At 34.1% G+C, this 22,279-nt stretch overlaps 3 protein-coding genes across 8 annotated transcripts; all 3 read right to left on the bottom strand.

Annotated features, from left to right (window-relative positions):
• Positions 1-4,082, bottom strand: LOC133705087 (amino-acid permease BAT1 homolog). The gene is made up of 8 exons (XM_062130177.1): positions 3,783-4,082; positions 3,411-3,671; positions 2,322-2,340; positions 2,015-2,234; positions 1,733-1,914; positions 1,132-1,421; positions 904-1,033; positions 1-561 (listed from the first exon to the last, which is right to left on the bottom strand). The coding sequence occupies exons 1-8, from the start codon at positions 3,887-3,889 to the stop codon at positions 214-216; spliced, it is 1,557 nt and encodes a 518-aa protein (XP_061986161.1). The 5' UTR covers positions 3,890-4,082; the 3' UTR covers positions 1-213.
• On the bottom strand, positions 3,936-13,742 carry LOC133705088 (amino-acid permease BAT1 homolog). 4 transcript variants are annotated; one of them, XM_062130181.1, is made up of 3 exons: positions 13,349-13,741; positions 12,987-13,247; positions 3,936-5,594 (listed from the first exon to the last, which is right to left on the bottom strand). In XM_062130181.1, coding segments are annotated over exons 1-3 (405 nt in total). In that variant the 5' UTR covers positions 13,492-13,741; the 3' UTR covers positions 3,936-5,593. The 4 variants fall into 4 exon arrangements, with proteins under 4 accessions (XP_061986165.1, XP_061986163.1, XP_061986164.1 ...); XM_062130179.1 differs by lacking the exon at positions 3,936-5,594 and adding an exon at positions 5,790-8,224; XM_062130180.1 differs by lacking the exon at positions 3,936-5,594 and adding an exon at positions 8,616-8,700.
• A 3,139-nt stretch (positions 13,743-16,881) lies between these two features.
• On the bottom strand, positions 16,882-20,309 carry LOC133704886 (putative lipid phosphate phosphatase 3, chloroplastic). 3 transcript variants are annotated; one of them, XM_062129929.1, is made up of 8 exons: positions 20,064-20,297; positions 19,113-19,329; positions 18,823-18,910; positions 18,599-18,708; positions 18,202-18,292; positions 17,654-17,842; positions 17,495-17,554; positions 16,882-17,195 (listed from the first exon to the last, which is right to left on the bottom strand). In XM_062129929.1, the coding sequence occupies exons 2-8, from the start codon at positions 19,311-19,313 to the stop codon at positions 17,017-17,019; spliced, it is 918 nt and encodes a 305-aa protein (XP_061985913.1). In that variant the 5' UTR covers positions 19,314-19,329; positions 20,064-20,297; the 3' UTR covers positions 16,882-17,016. The 3 variants fall into 3 exon arrangements, with proteins under 3 accessions (XP_061985913.1, XP_061985911.1, XP_061985912.1); XM_062129927.1 differs by having other exon boundaries at positions 19,113-19,334; positions 20,064-20,295; XM_062129928.1 differs by having other exon boundaries at positions 17,187-17,382; positions 19,113-19,334; positions 20,064-20,309.
• Between the last annotated feature and the right edge of the window lie 1,970 nt (positions 20,310-22,279).

The raw sequence follows: 22,279 nt of genomic DNA on the forward strand, positions 1-22,279 counted from the left end.
TTAATCAGACAATGATAAGAAAAGTAGATTGATCCATGTTTTAACTAGATTGAACAATGTTCGAAAGGATGTGCTAAATCAACATCAACTTCCTTGCTTATCTATTGTCGACTGGCAAAATTTTATTCCCTTGTACATCTGATCAAGGCCTCTTCATGATAGGATGAATATCCTCGTTATAATCAATAGAATTTCTTTCCTTGATGCTCGTACTTAGCTTTCTACATTGGTTACAGGACCTCTGAACCAATGACGAGCACTCAAGATCCAAGAAGAGATGGTAAGAATTAGCAAGCCACCAACAGCAACAGGAGTGTAGTTGAGTGTCTCGTTAGTGATGGGGTAGGTTACAGGCAATGAGAAGAGGATTGAGATAGTTGCTACCCAGAGGACTGCAATCCATCCAACAAGGACACCATAGCGACCCAAGTTGAATGGTCCCGGGATAAAAGACTTGCGTGCCAAAGTCACCCTGAAGAAGATGGGTAGGGCGTAAGCAATGTACAGCCCAATCGTAGCAATAGAAACCATGGCCTGAAATGCCACCTCACTTCCAAGATACTGCAGAAGATAACGAGCAAACAAGGGGCACACATTTAGCATATAGGAAGAAGCAATAAGTAGAATGCATGCAGACATTAGAGGTTAAATGCAAAAGTGCGCCTTAGCCAACCACAAAAATGACATGCTTTTCACTAGGTCTGTGCCTACTCTCCTGAACCAAGTTAGTATTTGATATGATGTCCTGGATTCATAGGCAATCAAAAGTATGAGCAAATAAAATAGTCATTACTGAATGTAGTTTAACGACAAACTCCACAGCATGATTGCAATAAGATTCTTGAAATGAAATTCAGAAAGTACGACAAAAATAGCAAACTGAAAATGGTGAAAACTGAATACCGTCAATGCCATGCAGAATGATATGACCACAGAGAGCCAAACAGCATTTATGGGGACCTCCTGATTGTTCACTTTGTGCCAAAGTGATGAGAGTGGCATGGCTCCATCTCTAGAAAACGCATAGGCCATCCTGAAAATGAACATTCAAAGATTACTCAGCAATCAAGTAAGAATTGTAAACTCATCACAAGTTTCAGATAACATGAGATACCAAACAAGCGAGATTACCTAGAGTTGCTTGTAACGGAACTCATTCCACAGAAGAATATGGCAACGGCAACCACTCCCAAACAGATAATTCCACCAACCCCACTGCCATATCTTCTCTTAAAAGCTAGGTAAAATATTTCAGCAATGGCATAACCGCCAGCATCATTGTCTTCACTCAAAAGGTAAGAGATGTTGGTAACTGCAAAGGTGATACCAAGTATGTAAAACCATCCAAATATAACTGATATCCCGATGGCGCTAATTATTCCTTTTGGTCCATTCTTATCAGCATTCTTAGTTTCCTCTGTCTAGAAATAACAGTAAGAAAGAAAAGATTATTTAGTTTCATTCCTCCAATTTTCCATAAAGCAGCAGAAAAGTGAAAAGGAAAGACAGTTAATTAATGTACTGGTTATTATGCAAGTAAATAAATATGTGAGCTCGTAATGCTTTTGAAGAAGGAACTACTTGATTTCAACAAACTGGATGTTCTTGGTTTGACTTTTGAGTTTATAAACAATGAAACATATTCGTGAGAAGTAAAGCAACATCTGAGATTCCCAGGACTGAATTCATAGGAATTAGGACTCCGCGTGATTCGAAGAACAATTCAACTTACCATATGAGCAGATGCGTCATACCCAGTGAGGGTATATTGACTCATCAAAAGCCCCAGAACAAAAATGTAAGCTTTACTATTGATTCCATCCCCATTATCAGTGTTGAAGTGTGTAAACACAAACTTGGCACTAGCCCTTTCCGTTGCAACAAGGGGAATGAGTATTGTAAGAACCACAACACCTAAGAATGCAAAGGTTCAGTAAAAATTGAAAAAAAAAAAGCAAAAAAATATGGTTGGCTCAAGAGAACAAAGAGAAACTGTAGCCGGAATTTTTCATACCTACAAGATTCCAGGCAGCAGCCAGCTGTCCGAAGAAAGATAAGAGTGAGATGGGAAGACTATTTAGTGCAGCATGCAGGAGTAAAATCCCCCCATGCATAGCAATAACTACATACTTGGATGCTTCATATCCACCACCATTTTTTCCACCTGTGCTTAGGAGAATGATAACCTGAATCAGCTGTGCAAGTGAGAAATCTACACTGGTTGTAACAGCCCACTGGAAACAAGAATGTACAGAAGTGGTTAGAATTTATAACAGTGGAAACTGAAGGCAGCAAAATCGACTATGGATTCTTAGCTGTACCTGACCAACAATGTTGAACCTGCAAGGAAAAAAGACAATTCACTGCATTAGAGTATGTTCAAGGGAGGACCAACTTAGCAAAAGTGGTTGACTGTACCAGCTATATATCTAACTTTTCCTTGAAAAACCAAAGAAGACAACATAACTATATCAGTGATATGAACTCAAAAGAATAAGCTGGAGAAAAGCAATGAATGCTAGATAATTAAATTCACACCCTACAATTCCCTGAAGATTCAGCTCAATACAGAATAAGAGCACTTACCATGGTTTGTTGACTCAAGTTTCAAGCGTGGTATATATCTGAGGTGTTGTATAGAAACAAATCAATCGTTTGTGTCTTAATTCACCCTCATTGAAATGAAGGTCAGTGTGAAAACTACATTTAGTGAATCACCATTTCTTTCTTTCCTTGGTGGCTAAAACTTTTCGAATTTCTCTGCAAGCATCCCCCAGAAAGCTTGTTGGATCTCACATTTATTCTTGCAATGCAGATGCTATAATACATTTTGAAGCATGCTCACACAAGCTAAATAAATTCATGAACTCAACCGTATTGCATAATAAGAAAAGGAGTATGTCCATACCATTCCAGCGCATTATATTTCAGCATATCATCCTCCTGTGATTGTTTGAGGCTCGTCACAATATTACTCTGACTCCATGGGTATGGTTACTAATTAACCAATTCAATTTGCAGTACAATGAGCAAAGTTCAAGCATAAAATTTCAAAGAAAACTTCAAGTTCCCGCGGCCTATAATGTGAAAAACACCAGCCTATAAACGGTGCCCACAATTAAAAATAGAGGGATTCTGAAACCATGACCCAGAAAGGGAAACAGAGAGCATCAAGCAAATTGAGACCCTTATGTCATGGCTGCTACTGCGGGAAATATTGTGCAGCCTAAAAAGTTCCATGTTTAGAAGTAAAGGATTAACAAAGTTGGTGGTAACAACGATAAGGTCATGAGAAATGAAGGCAAATAAATTGTGAAAGCAAAACCACAGAATTCCAAAAACACAATCAAATTCTAAGCAAGCAAGATGATTTAGGAACAAAGAAAACTATAGGAAACAAGAAATATTACCAGCCAGTGATCCAAGATGCAAAGGGTGCCCAATTAGGACCAGCAAGCTTTGCACTCCAATAGTAGAGACCACCAGAAGTTGGGTAAGAAGAGCAAATTTCAGCCATTGCCAACCCAACAATCATGGTGAACCCACCAGCTATGAACCACCCATACTGTAACGAAACTGGCCCTCCAAGATTGAGACCAGTATTGTAAAGTGTGGTTATACCAGTCAGCACTGATATGATCGAAAATGAAAACGCAAAGTTGGAAAACACCCTGCAATTTTTTAACCATATTGGTCCAATTCATTGGTGATTCATCAGAAGGAGAAGGTTGCCAAGAAAGCTTGAAAACAGGAAACAAGAAAAGGGTTCTTGAGAGATTTACGAGAGATCACGCTTAAGCTCTTGTTTGTAGCCAAGCTCTTTAAGACGGGCAGTGCCTGTATCAAGGAAACCGCCGCCGTTTTGAGCTGTATGAGTTGGAAGACCCATGAAAGATGAGAGAGATAGAGAATCAGTAGCAAAAAACCAATCAATCTCTCTTTCTAACTCTCTGTCTGTTATACTTCCCTCCTTTCCTGTACTCTACAGCTTGTCTAAATTTTATCTTTGTTTGCCTGGTGTCGACGCAAGCAATCTTTATAGTTAACTATAGTAAACATCTCACTGCTATCCTGGATAAGTGGATAGTACACCAATGGCAGGGTGTTTTTCCTTTTTAATGTCGTTCAGACAAAATAATAAGCGATGAGAAAGTTTTGATGAACAGTTTGGTAAATATCATTTGTATTTGAATGGCATGCGTGACCATCCCAATCATTATTAAAGACTTTAACTTTACTTTGTACTGTTGATTTCATTATTTCCGTGTAATAAAAATTATTTTTAAAATTATTTTTATTTAAAAATATATTAAAATATTTTTTATTTTTAAAATTTATTATTGATATAGTAAAAGATAATATAAAAAAATAAAAAAAATTAAAATTTCATAAAACACTATGAAAATATTTTTTATAATACAGGGTTGATTCAATGTATTTACAGATATTTTCTTTCTTTTTCTATTTTTTACTCATATCTTTTAATTAAGATTTGTTGCAGCTTATTTTTCTACTATTATTCTCACCAACCAACGATTTTTTAGAAAAACAATTTCCATTTTTTGATGGCAGCTTTCATACTTGGTCCATAAAGTTAAAAGGGACAATAAGGAAATAATATTTTTACCAAAAAACACGAAAGAGAATCTCGGATTGTGATTTGCGAGGATTTTCTTGTCCAGATATAATTTTGTGTGGGTGCTTTTTCAGGGGAAGAAGGGAGGGGGGAGCTTAGGGGATATCACTAAACCCCGGTGTGAGGTTATCGAAGGACATGCAATTTATGGAGAGTGGGGGGACCTGAATCTTGAACGACGGTGCATGGAAAATCCGCAACGTGCCCATTTGTTTTCTTATTATTATTATTATTAATTTTTTTTTTTTAACCCGGGGTGTCCGGGCCAGCTTACGCTCACCACAACTAATTCCCGGACCCACTGAACACCCTGCAAGCCCAGTAGGCATGTAAGACACCGCGGGGGTGACAGGCGTGCACGCTAGGGCTCGAACCCAGGTGACAGAGACAAGGAAACCTTGCCTCTGCCGCTGGGCTACAAGCCCTGGTGCTTATTATTATTATTATTATTGTTGTTGTAGATATTCGGGTTAGTTTGAACATATTTCAATTAATTTTATGGGCTCTAAAATTAACGATCATGTAAACTTCCAATAATCATGAGGTTTGTGAGACTCGAATCAGTAACCTTCAGAAAATAAACTCAATAGTTGAGTTATACTTATCGAGGTTATCGTGTCCATTTGTTAACCCAGAATCACGTGGTCAGACCATTCTCTTAATTGTGTCCCCATGGTTTGTTTTTTTTTATCTCTCTGAATTTTGTCTGGGTGACAAAGGATAAAAGATTTTATAATAGAAGATGAAATTTCCAGCATGTCTTGTCTCTGTCGTTTATTAAATAAAAATAGTCATGTTTAAATTTAAAGTTTTTGCAAGAGAAAATAAGGAAAATGGGAGTGGTGAGGTGGGGAGAGAAGTAGCACGTAAAATAAAGGACAAGAGATAAGGAGATTGGCTTTCTCATGTAGTAGCTCTAGCATCAATCTCGTTGACAAGTTGCAGCTCTAAAAAGAGTCTGAAAAAAGGATGTGATCAGGACAAGTTTGGAAATTCAGGGGAGATTGATATGAAAACTAGATTTAGGGGGAAATCTAAACAAAACATATATTTCAAGGGAAGATATTAAAATCTACTCTGAAAGAAAACTTCACATAATCTCTCCAGAAATAATTAGAAAAAAAAAATAATCAAACAAGGCCTACAGTGACAATGAGGCTAAGAAACAATATTTCTATTTTTAGTTGACATTAGATGTTTTTTTTTACAAAAATGAGTGCAGATATGAAACTCATTGAACATTCGAAATGATACGCGTTTGTCATTTTACTAAGAAACCGACAATTGAGCTTGAATATAAGATTCGAAGCTGGATGAACTTCCTCATTAACAGTAACCACACAGACCAATTCTTCGAAGATGAGTAGGATTGGGATGGTTTATGTCATTATATGCGTCCAAGGCTTAGATAGTGTAATGGTCTAAGCTAACTCTAAAAGTTGCCATACATTCAATGATTACTTTTTATATTGGCTGGCATGTACTTCTTTTTCCTGGTTCATGTATATGCTCTGTGTTTCCATACAGTGGATATCCATTTTCCATCTCTAGATATCAACTTTCCTTTTCAAGATCCAACCTAGCCAAGAGCCAAGAGATTTCTCACCGGAGGATATTTTCCCGGAGACATACTATATATTATATTCATTTCATACATTATGCAGTAAATGTAACTGCACAAATTCAATGGTCGAGACTTGAAATACAAATTGTCAAGATGGTCCCTACTATCAAACCTGAATACCATATATTTTATAAATGCAGGCACTTTCGTTTCATATACAATGTACAAACAAGTCAGGCCTGAGACCCTTCCTTATCAGTCAGACTGATTCTGAAAAAGCCTGACAATCACGAGAGCTAGCTGTTTGCGTTCGGTGATGATATAAATGCTAGCGGGAAAATGTGTAAATTTGTTTGATTTTACATTTTAGAATTGCTTTTAAAAAATTTTAAAAAAAATTATTATTTTTTACTTTTATGCACTGATATCAAAAATAAATTTTTAAAAATAAAATAATATTATTTTAATACATTTTTAAGTAAAAAACACTTTAAAAAACAATCACAGCTATACTCAAACACAAAAACATGGTTGTGGTTTGAAAAAAGTGATTTTAAAAAAATCATTTTTGTTGTGGTTGGTTCATATAAAATATGTGTTTGGTTAAAATTATGGTTTGATTTTATTTTGTCAAAAATCATGGCATGATATATTTGGTTAAAATTGTGATTGGTGTTGGTGTTGTATAGAAAATGACTAGAAATGACATAATTTAATTTATTATTTATTTTAATAAGAAAAATAACATTTAGTACAAACAACAATCAACATAAAAAGAAAATTGTTTATTTTTTTTAGCCATCAAACTTGTTGCAATCCCAACACGAACATAATCGTTTTTTTAAATTAAATAGTTCTATATGACGAGGAGAGTTAATATTAGGTGTTTTTTTATCTTGAAAACACTTAGAAAATCATATATGAGCTTGAGATATTTTTTGGTGTCGGGTGAATTTCGTGTTTTGAGACGGGTTTTCATGTTTTTCGTGGCCATAGACTAGTTTAATAAGATTTCTAAGATGTTTTATAGGTGTTTTGAGTAAAAAAAAATATACTCGAAATAGGTGTTAGGTAAGAAAACAAAAGACCTCACATAAAGTTTATAATCAAATTATTAATAAAAACAATTCTTTATTTTCTTAATATATTTTAAAAAAAATTATCCAGTTTGTAGTGGAATGAAAGATAATGTAATAGTTGTTAAGGGAAGGATGACATAACTAGCAAGGAGTTCTTTAAAAAAAAATGATTGTTTATGATTTATGTCAAATATCAATTAGCATCCTTGTTGTGGCTCCAATCCAGCCCAGAATGCTCCGCTCTTTGTGGTTTGATAATATCATATTTGACGAGCTCAGACCCAATTCAAAGATAAAAAAAAATCTAGATATATATATAGCTCAACTAAAACTGTTGGCCAAATCTAGAGATTTGATGGTTTTAAGGCCCAATCTGTTAAAATAAAATTCAGGAGGGCTTTACCAATCAAAGGTCCAGAATGGACTCAACATCTAATAAAAGATATATATACCTTCAACTTTGCTAGTTTAAAATATTTTTTTTATTCGAAAATATATTCAAATAATATATATTTTTTATTTTTTTAAAATTATTTTTGCCGTCAGCACATTAAAACGATTCGAAAACAATTTCTTTTTTCAAATTTTTAAAAAACACAATTTTAATTGTGTTTCCAAACGCTACCAAAATTTATTAATTGTAACAACATATATGTCAGTCTTTTTTAAAAAAACAAAAGAAAAGAAAATCAATCATGCTTGATAAAGATAGAACTACTAATTACTCATTTTTAGATTTGTAGAATTATAGGAATAAGATTGCTCCTTTTAATTTTTTTTTTGTCACAGGCATATATGATTGCCTTTCCACAATCACAACTTCTAACTTGTTTAGATAAAAACACATGTTCCAGTATTCAGCTTGGAGTTATCAGCATGAGAGTTTCAACCAGCCAAGTAACCATACTCATTTGGATATCCCGAAATCAACGAGATAATACTTCCCTGCAACAAGATAATGATAGTACAAAATTTATTTTCTATTGCAGACACAAAATAAATTTATTCAAATTGAACAACACCTAAATTTTTTATTTTGCAATACCTTCTTGTGACTTCGGAAATCTTATATTTGGATTGTCAATCGCCTTATGAAATATTATTGTATTGTGTACACTACCTTCCCACTCAGCCCAAACAAATGTAAATTGCATGTCAAAGCTACATGCTGCCATTATATTTTGAGTTAGTACACCTTTTCTACCAATAAATGGTATTTGATTTGCTTGTGATACACAAGCACGTACATGTGTTCCATCAATCGCGCCAATACAGTTCTACAAAAACAAAAATAGTTTCTGGATCAAATTAAATGTAATTCAAATATTTTTTAGTACACCTTTTCTACCAATAAATGGTATTTGATTTGCTTGTGATACACAAACACGTACATGTGTTCCATCAATCGCGCCAATACAGTTCTACAAAAACAAAAATAGTTTCCGGATCAAATTAAATGTAATTCAAATATTTTTTGTAACCTTTTTCAATTATTTAACAACTTAGATAAAGTATTTTTCACCTTGAAATGTAGCATATATCTTGAATTCATTGCAATTTCCATTGGTGTTCTTGAGAATTCTGGATCTACCGGTTTGATAAAATCAACAGTCAGCAAGCACACCGACCTAAGAACTTCGTTGAAAATTCTGCTAACGGTTACACCTGAATGTTGAAATCTCTCCTACCTGAATGTTGAAATCTCTCCTGAACTTCCATGTTTGAAGATCCTAGAGCTAAAGTATAGGGAAACATGTCTACCTTCTCAATAACACTCATCCTTCTAGACTGTTTTAGCCCATGCAACGTTTCCAAATCAACACACAAACTCTGCAATGTTTTTGCATCCATTCGAAACATGTTAACACAATGTACCCAATGTTCATTTAAAATTTCAGTCAACCATCTCATCCATGTGTTGTATGAAACCATATATGGTTCTTTGTAAATATAATTATTATAATACAAAGTCAGTGCTTCAGCCGTGCATAATATTAATTTATTGCGATCACACTCTCTAAGCCAATACAATTTGCCTTCCTCATTATCATCATTAGGCAATGAAAGACAACGATGCAAATCAAGACGATGATGATGAGAAAGGCAAATTGTTTTGGCTTAGAGAGTGTGATCGCAATAAATTAATATTATGCACGGTTGGAGCACTGACTTTGTATTATAATAATTATATTTACAAAGAACCATGTATGGTTTCGTACAACACATAAATGAGATGGTTGAATGAAATTTTAAATGGGCATTGAGTACATTGTGTTAACATGTTTCGGATGGATGCAGAAACATTGCAGAGTTTGTGTGTTGATTTGGAAACGTTGCATGAGTTAAAACAGTCTAGAATGATGAGTGTTATTGAGAAGGTAGACATGTTTCCCTATACTTTAGCTCTAGGATCTTCAAACATGGAAGTTCATGAGAGATTTCAACATTCAGGTGAAACCGTAAGCAGATTTTTCAACGAAGTTCTTAGGTCGGTGTGCTTGCTAACTGTTGATTTTATCAAACCGATAGATCCAGAATTCTCAACAACACCAATGAAAATTGCAATGAATACAAGATATATGCCACATTTCAAGGTGAAAAATACTTTATCTAAGTTGTTAAATAATTACAAAAAATATTTGAATTACATTTAATTGGCGCGATTGACGGAACACATGTACGTGCTTGTGTATCACAAGCAAATCAAATACCATTTATTGGCAGAAAAGGTGTACCAACTCAAAATATAATGGCAACATGTAGCTTTAACATGCAATTTATATTTGTTTGGGCTTAGTGGGAAGGTAGTGCACACGATACAATAATATTTCATGAGGCGATTGACAATTCAAATATAAGATTTCTAAAGCCACAAGAAGGTATTGCGAAATAAAAAATTTATATGTTGTTCAATTTGAATAAATTTATTTTGTATCTGCAATAGAAAATAAGTTTTGTACTATCATTATCTTGTTGTAGGAAAGTATTATCTCATTGATTCAGGATATCTAAATGAGTATGGTTACTTGGGGCTATATAGAGGTGAGATATATTATCTTCCAGAATTTCATCGACGAGAACAACTACAAAGTCGGGAAGAAATATTCAACCATGTCCATTCATCGTTACGATGTGTAATAAAACATACATTTGAAGTTTGGAAAAAAAAATGGAGAATCTTGCAAAACATACCAGTGTTTCCTTATAAAACACAAGTTCAAATTATTGTGGCATCAATGGCACTGCATAACTACATTCGAAGAAAGTCAATCCAAGATGTTGCATTTAACGAGTTTGATCGTCATCCTGATTTTGTTCCTGTTGATACTTTAACTGACGTGGTTACACAATCATAAACACGTGGGCACCAGAGGGCTTCGTGTATGGATTAAGTTCGTGATAAGATTGCAACAAGTTTGATAGGGCAATAATGTTTATTTTTTTTAAAAAAAATGAACAATTTTCTTTTTATGCCGATTATTGTTTGTACTAAATGTTATTTTTCCTATTAAAACAAACAATAAATTAATTTATGTCCTTTCTAGTCATTTTCTATACAACACCAACCCCACTCACAATTTTAACCAAACATATCATGCCATTATTTTTGATAAAATAAAGTCAAACCATAATTTTAACCAAACAAACATTTTATATGAACCAACCACAGCAAAAGTAATTTTTTCAAAATTATTTTTTTCAAACCACAATCACAACAATTACCACAAAAACAAACACACTCAGAATTGCTTCTGCTACGCCTGCGGTTTCAATGCAAGTTTTTATGGGTCCCGTAAAACAAAATGTATGGTTTACATCTAACCAAACACATTAAAATTATGGTGGCACCTAAACATGAAAGTTACCACTTAACCAAACACAATCTAATTGTGATTACTTGCCTAAGTGTGGAGTAGGGAGTGTAAACACATATCGAGAATAGCTAGTTGAAACTCTCATGCTAATAACTCCAAGCAGAATACTCAGACACGTGTTTTTATCTAAACAAGTTGGAAGTTTCGAGTTGCGATTGTGAAGAGGCAATCATATATGCCTATGACGAAAAAGAAATTAAAAGGAGCAATCTTATTCCTATAATTCTACAAATCTAAAAATGAGTAATTAGCAGTCCTATCTTTATCAAGCATGACTGATTTTGACTGACATATATGTTGTAACAATTTGAATATATTCAAAAAAAAAAGACTGACATATATGTTGTAACAATTAATAAACTCTAGTAGTGTTTGGAAACACATTTAAAATTGTGTTTTTTAAAAATTTGAAAAAAAATTATTTTCGAATCGTTTTAATGTGCTGACGTCAAAAATAATTTTTTAAAAATAAAAAATATATATTATTTTAATATATTGTTGAATAAAAATATATTTTAAACTAGCAAAGTTGAAGGTATATATCTTTTATTAGATGTTGGGTCCATTCTGGACCTTTGATTGGTAAAGCCCTTCTGAATTCTATTTTAACAGATTGGGCCTTAAAACCATCAAGTCTCTGCATTTGGCTAACGACTTTATTTGAGTTACAGATATACCTAGATTTTTTTTTATCTCTAAATTGGGCTTGAGCCCGTCAAATATGATATTGTCAAACCACAGAAAGTGGAGCATTCTAGGCTGGATTGAAACCACAGCAAGGATGACGATTGGCATTTGACACAAATCATAAACAATCGTTTTTTTTTTTAAAGAACTTCCCGCTAGTTATGTCATCCTTCCCTTAACAACTAGTACATTATTTTGTACTCTACTCTGCTGTAAATTGGATAAATCTTTTAAAATATATTAAAAAATATTAAGAAAATAAAGAATTTTTTTATTAATAATTTGATTATAAACTTTATGTGGGGTCTTTTATTTTCTTACCTAACACCTATTTTGAATATATTTTTTTTATCCAAAACATCTTAAAAATCTTATTAAATTAATCTATAACCATGAAAAACATAAAAAAAATCTTAAAACACGAAATCCACTCGACATAAAAAAAAAACTAAAGCTCAGATATGATTTTCTATGTGTTTTCAAGATGAAAAAACATCTAATACTAACTCTTCTCATCATATAGAACTATTTAATATAAAAAACGATTGTTTTAGAGGCCGAATTCCTCACCAACAGATACTTTCTCTCTCTAAACCAAAATGAAGGACTCAAATGACTTTTAATAGAAATTTCCAATCTATCACCTCCGTTACTCGTTTTTGTCACTCAAGTCCCTTTTCTTTCAACTCAAGCCTCCCTCGCTAAAAAACAAACATGTAATTAAGCTTTAATTTGGTTTCAAAAGGGTTCATTCATGCAAATAAAATTTAAGGATGAAATTGAAATTTTTTTAAATTACACCATTATAATTAACAGTGAAATGAGAGAGGATGCATGCTATTTTTTTTAACAGTAAAAACACCATACGTTTTTGCATTATGTATAGTAATGTATAATGAGGTTTTTCCAAGTTTTTACTTTCTTTGTTTATAATTTTAGTTTTTAAAATTATCACAACAGTGAATGCTGCCTAACAAGAATTGCATAACGAAGCCCAATTGCCTTATACTCCACTCATTGTTTTATCACTGGTCAGATATATGCATAGGTTTAAATTAAACAGATCACGGGATCTCCATCAACTACTTTAATTAAATAAAAAAAAGGAGAGCTAAGAAGAAATAAGAAGGAAGAAGCGCACTTACCAGCCAGTGAGCCAAGAAGCAAGAGGCCCCCAATCTTGGCCACAAAGCCTTGCACTCCAAAAGTAAAGCCCTCCAGAAGTGGGATAAGCAGAGCAAATCTCGGCCATTGACATCCCCACGGTGAGGGTCAGCATACCCACTACCGGCCACCCATATACCATCGTAACTGGCCCGCCATAGGTTAGACCCGAACTGTACATCGTTGTCAGACCAGTGAGGACTGACACAATGGAGAAGGTCACTGAGAAATTTGCAATTAGCCTACACAAGTCGCAAAATTAACAAGCCATATTCAGAGGAAAAGAAAACATACACGGGAAGTTTAATCTATTAAGAGATGATCAAGGAAAGGATATACGCACGAGAGGGTACGGCTAAGTTCTTGCTTGTAACCCAGCTGTTTCAATCGACTGTCACCCGAATCATTAACAATGCCATCGTCATTCCGAAGGGGGAGATAAACACCTGCTGTATCTTCATTCGGATCTGTCGTTCCGCCTCCCATCTCTTGAGAAGCTGAAAGGGAGAGTGTGATGTTTTGTTTCGGAATTTCTCAAAGATCGATGTCCAAGCCTTTAACATCGATTGATGTTCTTGTTTCTATAAGGGAGTTTGGTTGCTGTAAAAAGGAGCAATTCCGATCTAACAGTCAAACAGACAAACAACTCCAATTCTTGTAAATTTCTTGCCTTATTTGCCTTTTCGGTTGGCAAGTAGCTTTGCTTTTTTTCCATGAGTAGAGAAATGATAGAGTGGGAGTCACATGCTGCTTTTCTTTATTGTTCTTTTTGAGGACCCACTTGGCAATTTGTATAGTTGTTGTTTGCACGATTGAAACTGTTATAGCGTGCTTTTTACGGTCACTTGGCAGCTAGTTTATATTGTTTTTAAAAATATTTTATTTAAAATATATTAAAATAAAATAATATTGTTTTTTATTTGAATATTTAAAAAGAAAAAAAAATAACAGTTTTATTCCAAAATAAACGAGAATACGAGAGCAAAAAGGTATGTAGAGAGATAACCTTTTATTTATGAGCAAAAAAAGACGCAGCAAGTTACCCTCTCCTGTCCTTTCCTTGCTTTCGGTATCGTTTGAGAACGCGGTTGTGCCTGTGTTTTTAAAAATTAGAAATTTTTTTTTTGTTAAAATTTAATATGCTTTGTACGTTTTGGATCGTTTTGATGTGCTGATATTAAAAATAATTTTTAAAAAATGAGAAAACATCGTTGGCATGCATTTTAGCATGAAAAATTATTTGAAAAGCACCCGCAACCACACTACCAAACACGCTCTTCATCTTGTCAGCGAACAAACAGTTCGGATGGAGTCCAAAACGAACAGTGCCGGGCATCAATATTACTACTCCGCTGAACGGAAAATGAAACTAGCATGAAGCACGCTGTTATCATAGACTCAAATGACTGGTGAGCGAATACAGAGTATACAGGGATTTAGAAGAGGATGTAGCTGAGCTGACCTGAGAGAAGGGGGAAAAACAGAGAGTAGTGAAAGGGCGAGTATTTTAAATTCAAAGAAACTGCGCGTATCACCTGTAATCTAACTGCATCATTTTCCATCGGTCACGCTTTCCGCTGTCATGAAAGAAAAACATTTACTACTCATATAGATCAGAATTGCTGCTTCTGTTACGTTTAAAATGGTATGTATATCTAGTTTAAAAAATAAAACAAACCGTAATAGATTTTATTTTGATTAAAATCTTGATCCATCCTGAAAATGTCGTCCAAATTATGGCCCAAAACATTACAGTTATGTTATTGTTGTTTAGTTCTTGATAAATAGTGTTTTGGTGTTTTTTTTAAATATTATTTAGTTTTATAATACCAATTATATATCTCGATCCAATCATTGGACCGGATTTAAATTTACTAGGAGTCTCCTCTCATATTTTTATATCTCAAATTAAAATTTTAGAACAACCAGAATTTAAAAAGGTCTTGTAAAATTGCCGATAACATTTTTGTATTTTGTTCAAATCTGTAATTTTGTTTATGAATATCATTTTATTGTGTTCTTTTTATAGATTGATTTTTTTTTTCTAATTTCATCGTTCAATTATGAGTTTATTGGTAATTGAGTTTTATACTTTGTTTTGATTTGCTTTATTTGGGGTTATCATGATCTCATGGCACAGGTCATGAACTTGAACAGTTAACTCAAGTTATTCTGGGTTGACTTAATATGTTGTCATCTCAGTATTTTTTTTAAAAAAATATTTTCTCAAATTCTTTTTTAGTCAAACAATACTTTTACTAGTCGTCCAATTTATTTTTGGACCCGTCGAGTTGATCAGGTAATATTAATTTCAACTTTCTTTTTTATTTGTGTTTGAAATTTTAATTAGGTAATTTCAAGTTAATTTATTTTTTACCTGTATTAAAATTATGTTTATTAAATTAATATTTTAAATTATATATATGTCTCAAAAATACAAGTTAAAACACTTTGAAACCGAAACATGTTGTTACAATTGAAAAAACAAGATTGATAACCTTAACTAAAAATGATAAAAATATTTATATTTATGATTTCTCTTTATGTATCTGTTTTTTATTTTAATAAATATTAATAATTACTCTCATTGTAATTAACGTAAGATTTCTAGTAATTATACAAGGAATCAGAAAGCTACACGTTCCGTGCTTTGTTGTAAAGTTTCATCCCAGCAAGCTACCAGTCTTCTGCTCATGTTAGCTGCAATAAATTATGCTTCAAAAGCCAGAATTCCATTACCCTACCATTTCACAGTTTGTTAATGGATGTCCCCTTCCACATTCTCTTTCTCTTGTAGCTCTATGCGACGCTTTGTCGCGAATCCGGCAATGCACCACTAAGATAAAGTTATGAACTTACCTTTTCAATTTATTTTATTTTATTTTATTACAGAGTATTCATTGAGATGTCAAATCCCAACGTCAGAAAATGTCAAGTCACTCGCAATCTCTAAAAGCAAATGGGACATATTTATGTTATTACTGGTGACATTTTTTTATTATTAAATTGTTTTTTATGAAATTAGTAATATTATAATCAAAACTTTAATGTATCTTTTTTCCTATTTATCTTAATCGTAATTCGTGCAACTCGTTTTATAATTTTTTAAAATGTCACTTTTCAAAACAGTGCATTTTTCAACTGCAATATAAACTATGTTATTTTGGTAGTTTATTTTTTAAATTTGCTATTTGACTAATTTTTTTTAATAAAAAAGCGCTAATTCAATTTTTTTTTTTAAATTGCGACCGTGCAGGCTACAATTGTAGATTTACAGAATTATCTTAAGAACTCATATCTGATCGGAACTCTCACTCGATTATTAACTTGAATCATTGCTCATTTCAATGTGTCACTTGCCAATTGGTTGAAATGTAAATTATAATAGCCAACAAAAAAGGACAACATGCCTAGCTGATTAAATTGAGGCTAAATTAAGTAACATGGCCATCATTCCTCAGCAATTTTATCACATAACTTCAACATAGTTAGAAGGTTAATGAAATTTGTTTTATTTTTGGTTTTTGAAAAAAAGAATTATAAAATTTAATCTCAATTAATATATATAAATTCATTTGAAAATACTATGAATATCAAATAAAATATTGATCATAAATGATACTCGTGCCTTGTTTATCATGAGATCATAATACACGTTTATCATGAGATCATAATACACTTGATACAGAAGATAGTAGTACTCATTTTCAAATTCTTTCTGCTTCAGATTGTTGAAATCAAAATCGAATTGAATTGAATTTTTTTAAAATATTATAATTAATTTAATCATTTTTTTCTATCATTTGATTTTTTCAGTTGTTTTTTTTAATTTTTTTAATTTAATCAGCTTTTTTTTTTCGCTTCTACTGCACGGTATCATAAATATCTACCATTCATTTATTCATTTGACTATAATAATACATTCTATTGACCAAAAGAAAAGTAGAGAAGAAAGAATCCAACTCATACAAAATATGGACAAAAGTAGATCACAAGCTAGAAAATGCTTAGTCACCTCCTACCGGATTCCAAATCCTCCAAAGCAGCAAACTCGTTTCCGTGTTTCCTGACTTGCGGACTCACAACGGCTAAACTCATGGGCTGCACGTCAAGTTCATTCACAGACTCCCTTGAATTTGTATTGGAACGTGACTCCTCCAGAGCTCTGAAATATTCATAAGGTCCCCATCCTGTGGTCAAGAATATGTACAGGGAAGGCTTAGAAAAATTCATCACTATCATTAGAGAGTCACTCTCACTCTCTCTGCAGGTTTTTTTCATGAAAAAATGACCCAGCACTGCTTGAGAACGAACTTCTAACATGTCCAGATGACGCACTCCGCACGCGACAAGATGTTAAAGTAAAGATGCTATTGCCTTTTAAGAGAAAACACAACAGGGATGCGATATCTTATTCAGAGATTTAGAAAAAATGGAGCCCGTAGCGACAGTGACTAAGCTGGGGAAATAAAGGCGATGGAAATCTTACCTTCATCATTATATGGGGGTGGGAATAACTGTGCATAGCAGAATGCGGCCACAACCAGCCCTGTTACCATGTGAAAGAGGTCCTAAAGTCAAATTTTGAATTCCATGTCTATATATATAGCTTTCTCTATCAGCAAGTGATGACAGAAAACTAACAAACCTAGAAGGCCTCCAGCGAACACATCCTGCCAATGATGCCCGTAATCATCAACTCGAGAGATGCCTACAAGAGATGCAATAAGCAGAGGGAAAAAAACAATGCACAGCTTTGCCACGTGCCCTTTCTGATCAAATGCTTTGATTTTCCCAGATAAGTAAATTGAGAGAAAACCTAATCCAGCAAAGGACCCTGCATCGCAACACTATTTTTTATCAGTTATTACATCTCACATGGCATTCAAGTATCTTCTTTCAAACACTCACTACTTGGAAAGCTGCTGTAAAATAGTAAGCAACGACTGTCTTGTGCCTGAAAAGTCCCAAGCCTTGCTGATCAGCAAGAACTTGAGAGTACTTTGTTTCTCAAATGTTTTGCACAATCGTGTTGATTTTTCTTTTTCAAAATGATCCAAATGATAGGAAGTGCAACGTCAAAAGTGGCCAAATAATTAATAGCATCGGTAAAGTTTCAGATTTCCAATTCATAGTATAAATCAACCAAAACAAACATAGAAAAATTTGCAGGATATGGCTACAACTGTAGCTTACAAGAAGTATGGCCGCTTGGGAAACTCTTATGTCCTTCCCTAATGTCACTTTCTCTACCATGACATACTGCATTTCCCCATCGATTATAGAGCTGAACAAGGCAAAAAGCAATAAAATTAAAGGATTGGAAATAGTAACAGTGCCAACTAAAAATGAAGCAAACAATTAATTATATTCAAAGGTCAATATCAGAATATAGCAGCTAGCTGGGAACATGGTAACTTCAAGGAAGATAAAAGTTAAAGCAGAACTGTTGTCAAGGCATCGCTTAAAAAGAGAAAATTGACGGGATGTAAAGCTCTTATAAGAGAGAGAATAAACGTGCTTGTATTAAAAAAAATGTACATAAAAAAAATGCACCAAGGAGTTAAGGAAAGGGTCGGAAACAGAGGCATACTTCATTCCCATCAGGAAAGCAGCGCCAAAAGAAGTCTGGTCGAGGCCGGCCAACTGCATTTTTTATTGCATCCGTGATGACCGCAGTAATCAGCACAGAAAATAAGAGGCCTGCTCTTGGTTCATACAAAAATCTTCATGATTAATATCCTACTTACGTCGAAGCAAACATGAAAGAAAAAAGGCACAGGTGAAACATAAAAAGCACAGTGCAGATGAAATTACCTAAGATGCTGTGATGCAGATCATAGACATCTTTCCTTCGCGTATAGAATAAAAGGAAAACAGCAATGGGCAAAAAAACTGTGTACATCTGAATATCAAAAAGGTATAGACCCTGATGAATTATTTACTCCTCAACACCGCAAGGAAGCAAAAACAGAAAAATGAAGTATTATCCTATCTTAATTTGACTTTGGATGTTCAATCAATACATAATACAATCGACTTTCTGAAAACTGAAAGCCCATCCACGTAACAAACAACTAGATGAACTAATTCTGAAGAAAACTTACAGGAACACTCCATGCAGGCACTGTGTTTTCTTTCACGGGATATATCAGGTCAGTCATCATAGCCCTCCCCACAAATCGGTAAAATGGATGGATTAAATAGAGAATGACCTCAATCAACACAAGTAGCAGTAGAATAAGCCAATCCAGCATGTGATCCCTCGCAACTTTGGTTCCATGAGATTTGATAGTGTGTGTACCCATCTCTGCCGACCTCACTCTGCCCTTTTTTTGAAAATACAGTAACATAAAAATTAAAAACTAAAAACTCAGACCGGCAAAGTTAAGTGCTAAGACAAAAGCCGATCTCTCCCCATTATTGCCCGTTTCGTGCCGTGTTACTTTCTTCCCTTTTGTGGCTGTGGTTATTTTAAATAAATCTAATTTCTCAATCAAATTGGTGCAGAATCCCGGGATATGAAATTTATTACAATTAGCATTACACATAATAAATTTCAAATAATATTACACATATGTATACAGCTATATATATGGTATCTGTTTTGTTTGGTAAGCCATCAATTCTTGTTTGCAGTGTGGATTAAAACTTGCAAACAGTTGAAGCATTTTAGCGCATCTTTACCGACAGACAATTCTGGTGAAAATGAAAACCCGAGACTCAAAGAGTCCATGAAATCTAGTTTAAAACTTGTTCCTCGTCCAATCCCCAGAAATCCATGGACAACTGTGGTCCATTATACATAGCGATGACAATTTTATCAGAAGTACTTCGCAAGCCCTAAAAGATATCTTTTCAAATATAATAAAATATTATGTAAATTTATCTCATCAAATCTTGCATGCAAAATGATATATTTTCAAATACAATTAAATATTATGTAAATTTAATTAACTTATCAAACTTTGCCTGCAAAATTAAAGTACTCCTATGCTGATGATCATGGCATAACAGAACAAGGAAAAAAAGAGGAAAGATTACACTGTACAACTAACCTGAAAGATACGATAGAAATTCGGGAAAGAAAAATATGAGAACATATTACTCCACGCCATTGATGCGCTAACTCAGCAACGAAATTATTTTCTACACAAAAAGAAAAGCAGCCAGAGAATGAGTCTGGAAGAGAATGGAAGACAAGTGGAGAACGAGAAGAGGGTACGAGGAGTACTAGTCAGTGACAAGAAAAGGTGAAAAGAATGGAATACTTATCTTCAATGGGAAAGAAGGGAAATAAAACAAAAAGAAAATGAATTAAGTAATTTCAAAGCAAAACATGGGCGGTAGACAAGACAATGATTTGGCACTGATACAAAGCCAAAAAGGTGAAAACGAACCGTGTGTTATTATAGAGCACTAGAGTTGTCGTCTGTTTTCCTTCGTATATATATGTATAAAGGGGTACACGACAGTGCTTGGTTTTGGGTGGGATCCCGGAGGCAAGAAAGCGCTTTCAGTTTTGACGGTTGGGGGGAGGGGGTGAGGAAGAAGAACGAGGGCACTTTGAAGTTGATTTTTTGCCGCTGGGGTGGGCGGTTTAGGTTTTCCCTAGATAAACCGTCGGCGTAGACGGCCTTGTATTTTATACTAATACTTGTCGTTTTCGGATGAAAGTTTCGTGGGCAATGATAGCTAGGGACAGTTGCATGCCTTGAACAACTGCTGCCTTGGACACTCCCCTCCTCAAAAGACACATAGTTTTCCAAAAACCTAATTATTGTATAACCGCTAATGAAAACTCCCTTTCAGTCTGATGGTAGAAACAAACACTAAGATTTCGACTTGAAAATTAATCACTGAATCTGTCACTAGTCCACCAAAAAACAAAATACAGAATAAGAATAAAAATAGAATTAAAGGAGCGTATTACTAAGATAAAAAAAAAATCCACTATCTGTTTGTGCTCTTTTAAGATGACATGCCCGAAACACATCAGATGTTTCATCTCCACAGGGACCAAAAGTAGAAATCAAAGAGACACTGTAGAGATTTATCTTGATAAGAAATTCAAAAACCAAGTGATAACAAAAAGAAAATGATATCCGAATTACTGCAGTACGTAATTAGATGATTGTCATTGACATCAGTTCCTCTTCTATAGTTTTAAAAATAATAATTAAAATCAAAAGAATATCAGTTGATTTTATCTGCACATGAGACTAGAGTGAAAATTGAAGACATTTACAAAACAAGATGACATCACATGGAAGTTGAGGCATCAATTCATGAAAACAGTTGATCAGTAAAACAGCAACCCTCCGAGCACGGATAAGAAGAAAATACAATAGAGTCGGAGCGTGAGTGTACATGACAAGGAGGATCAACGATTTCCACATAATCCTAATATGGTAGATGAAGGGCGAGGAACAGATCCAGATCGGAAGCATTTGTATGACCTTTAAATGAAAAGACGTGGGAGATGTAAGTTAGGCTATTATATATCTTAATTTGTAGCCGTTTTTTTAATAAAACTTTCGATTATTATATATGAAAAAAACGATGTGGGAGATGAGTTCATGAGGAAGGATGAAGTTTACAATTTCATAGTACGAGCAATCTCTAAGGCCGAAAAGGGAAAATAAAAAACCGATTCCTTGTGCAGTTTTCTAAACAGTTCATGAGGCATTGAAAGACTTCGATGTCACTGTTAACTTTTTGAAATAGCGGGGAGAAGTGAAAGCCTTGGGGAATTTATGAGAAGATTCAATAATGACACCCCAAAGATAGTTGATTTGATAGCTTCGGTAGTGGCATCTACTTTGATAGCAGCTATTCCTGATGAAGAGTTCAAAAAAACTTTGGTATTGGAGGAATAAAAGTCCATGCAAGAGTTGAAATGTAAAGTTGAGAAGTGTATCATGTCTAATGGTAGAGCTTCGGAATCGTTAAAGTTGATATAGAGTATGTCTGTTCGGCACAAGGATCAGGAAAAAGGGATCGCATGGAAGAGAATATCTTCTAGAGACCAATATATTTGAACTTTGATCTCCATTTCTACTTGTCGAACACGAGACACAGAGACGATGGTAAAGCATGAGATCGAAATAATTACCACAGGAAAGTGATTCAGTGACATACAGGGGCTGGGTGATTAATTGAGCCCGCGAAAAGCTAGCTAGAAAGTGTGTGAAATGGGATTATTACGATTTACGAAGCTAAAAGAATAAAAATCACGATATCACGTGATGATGAATCGCAAGACTTGGAATTC

The sequence above is a fragment of the Populus nigra genome, chromosome 10 (genome assembly GCF_951802175.1).
Source record: "Populus nigra chromosome 10, ddPopNigr1.1, whole genome shotgun sequence".
NCBI classification, from domain to species: domain Eukaryota; kingdom Viridiplantae; phylum Streptophyta; class Magnoliopsida; order Malpighiales; family Salicaceae; genus Populus; species Populus nigra.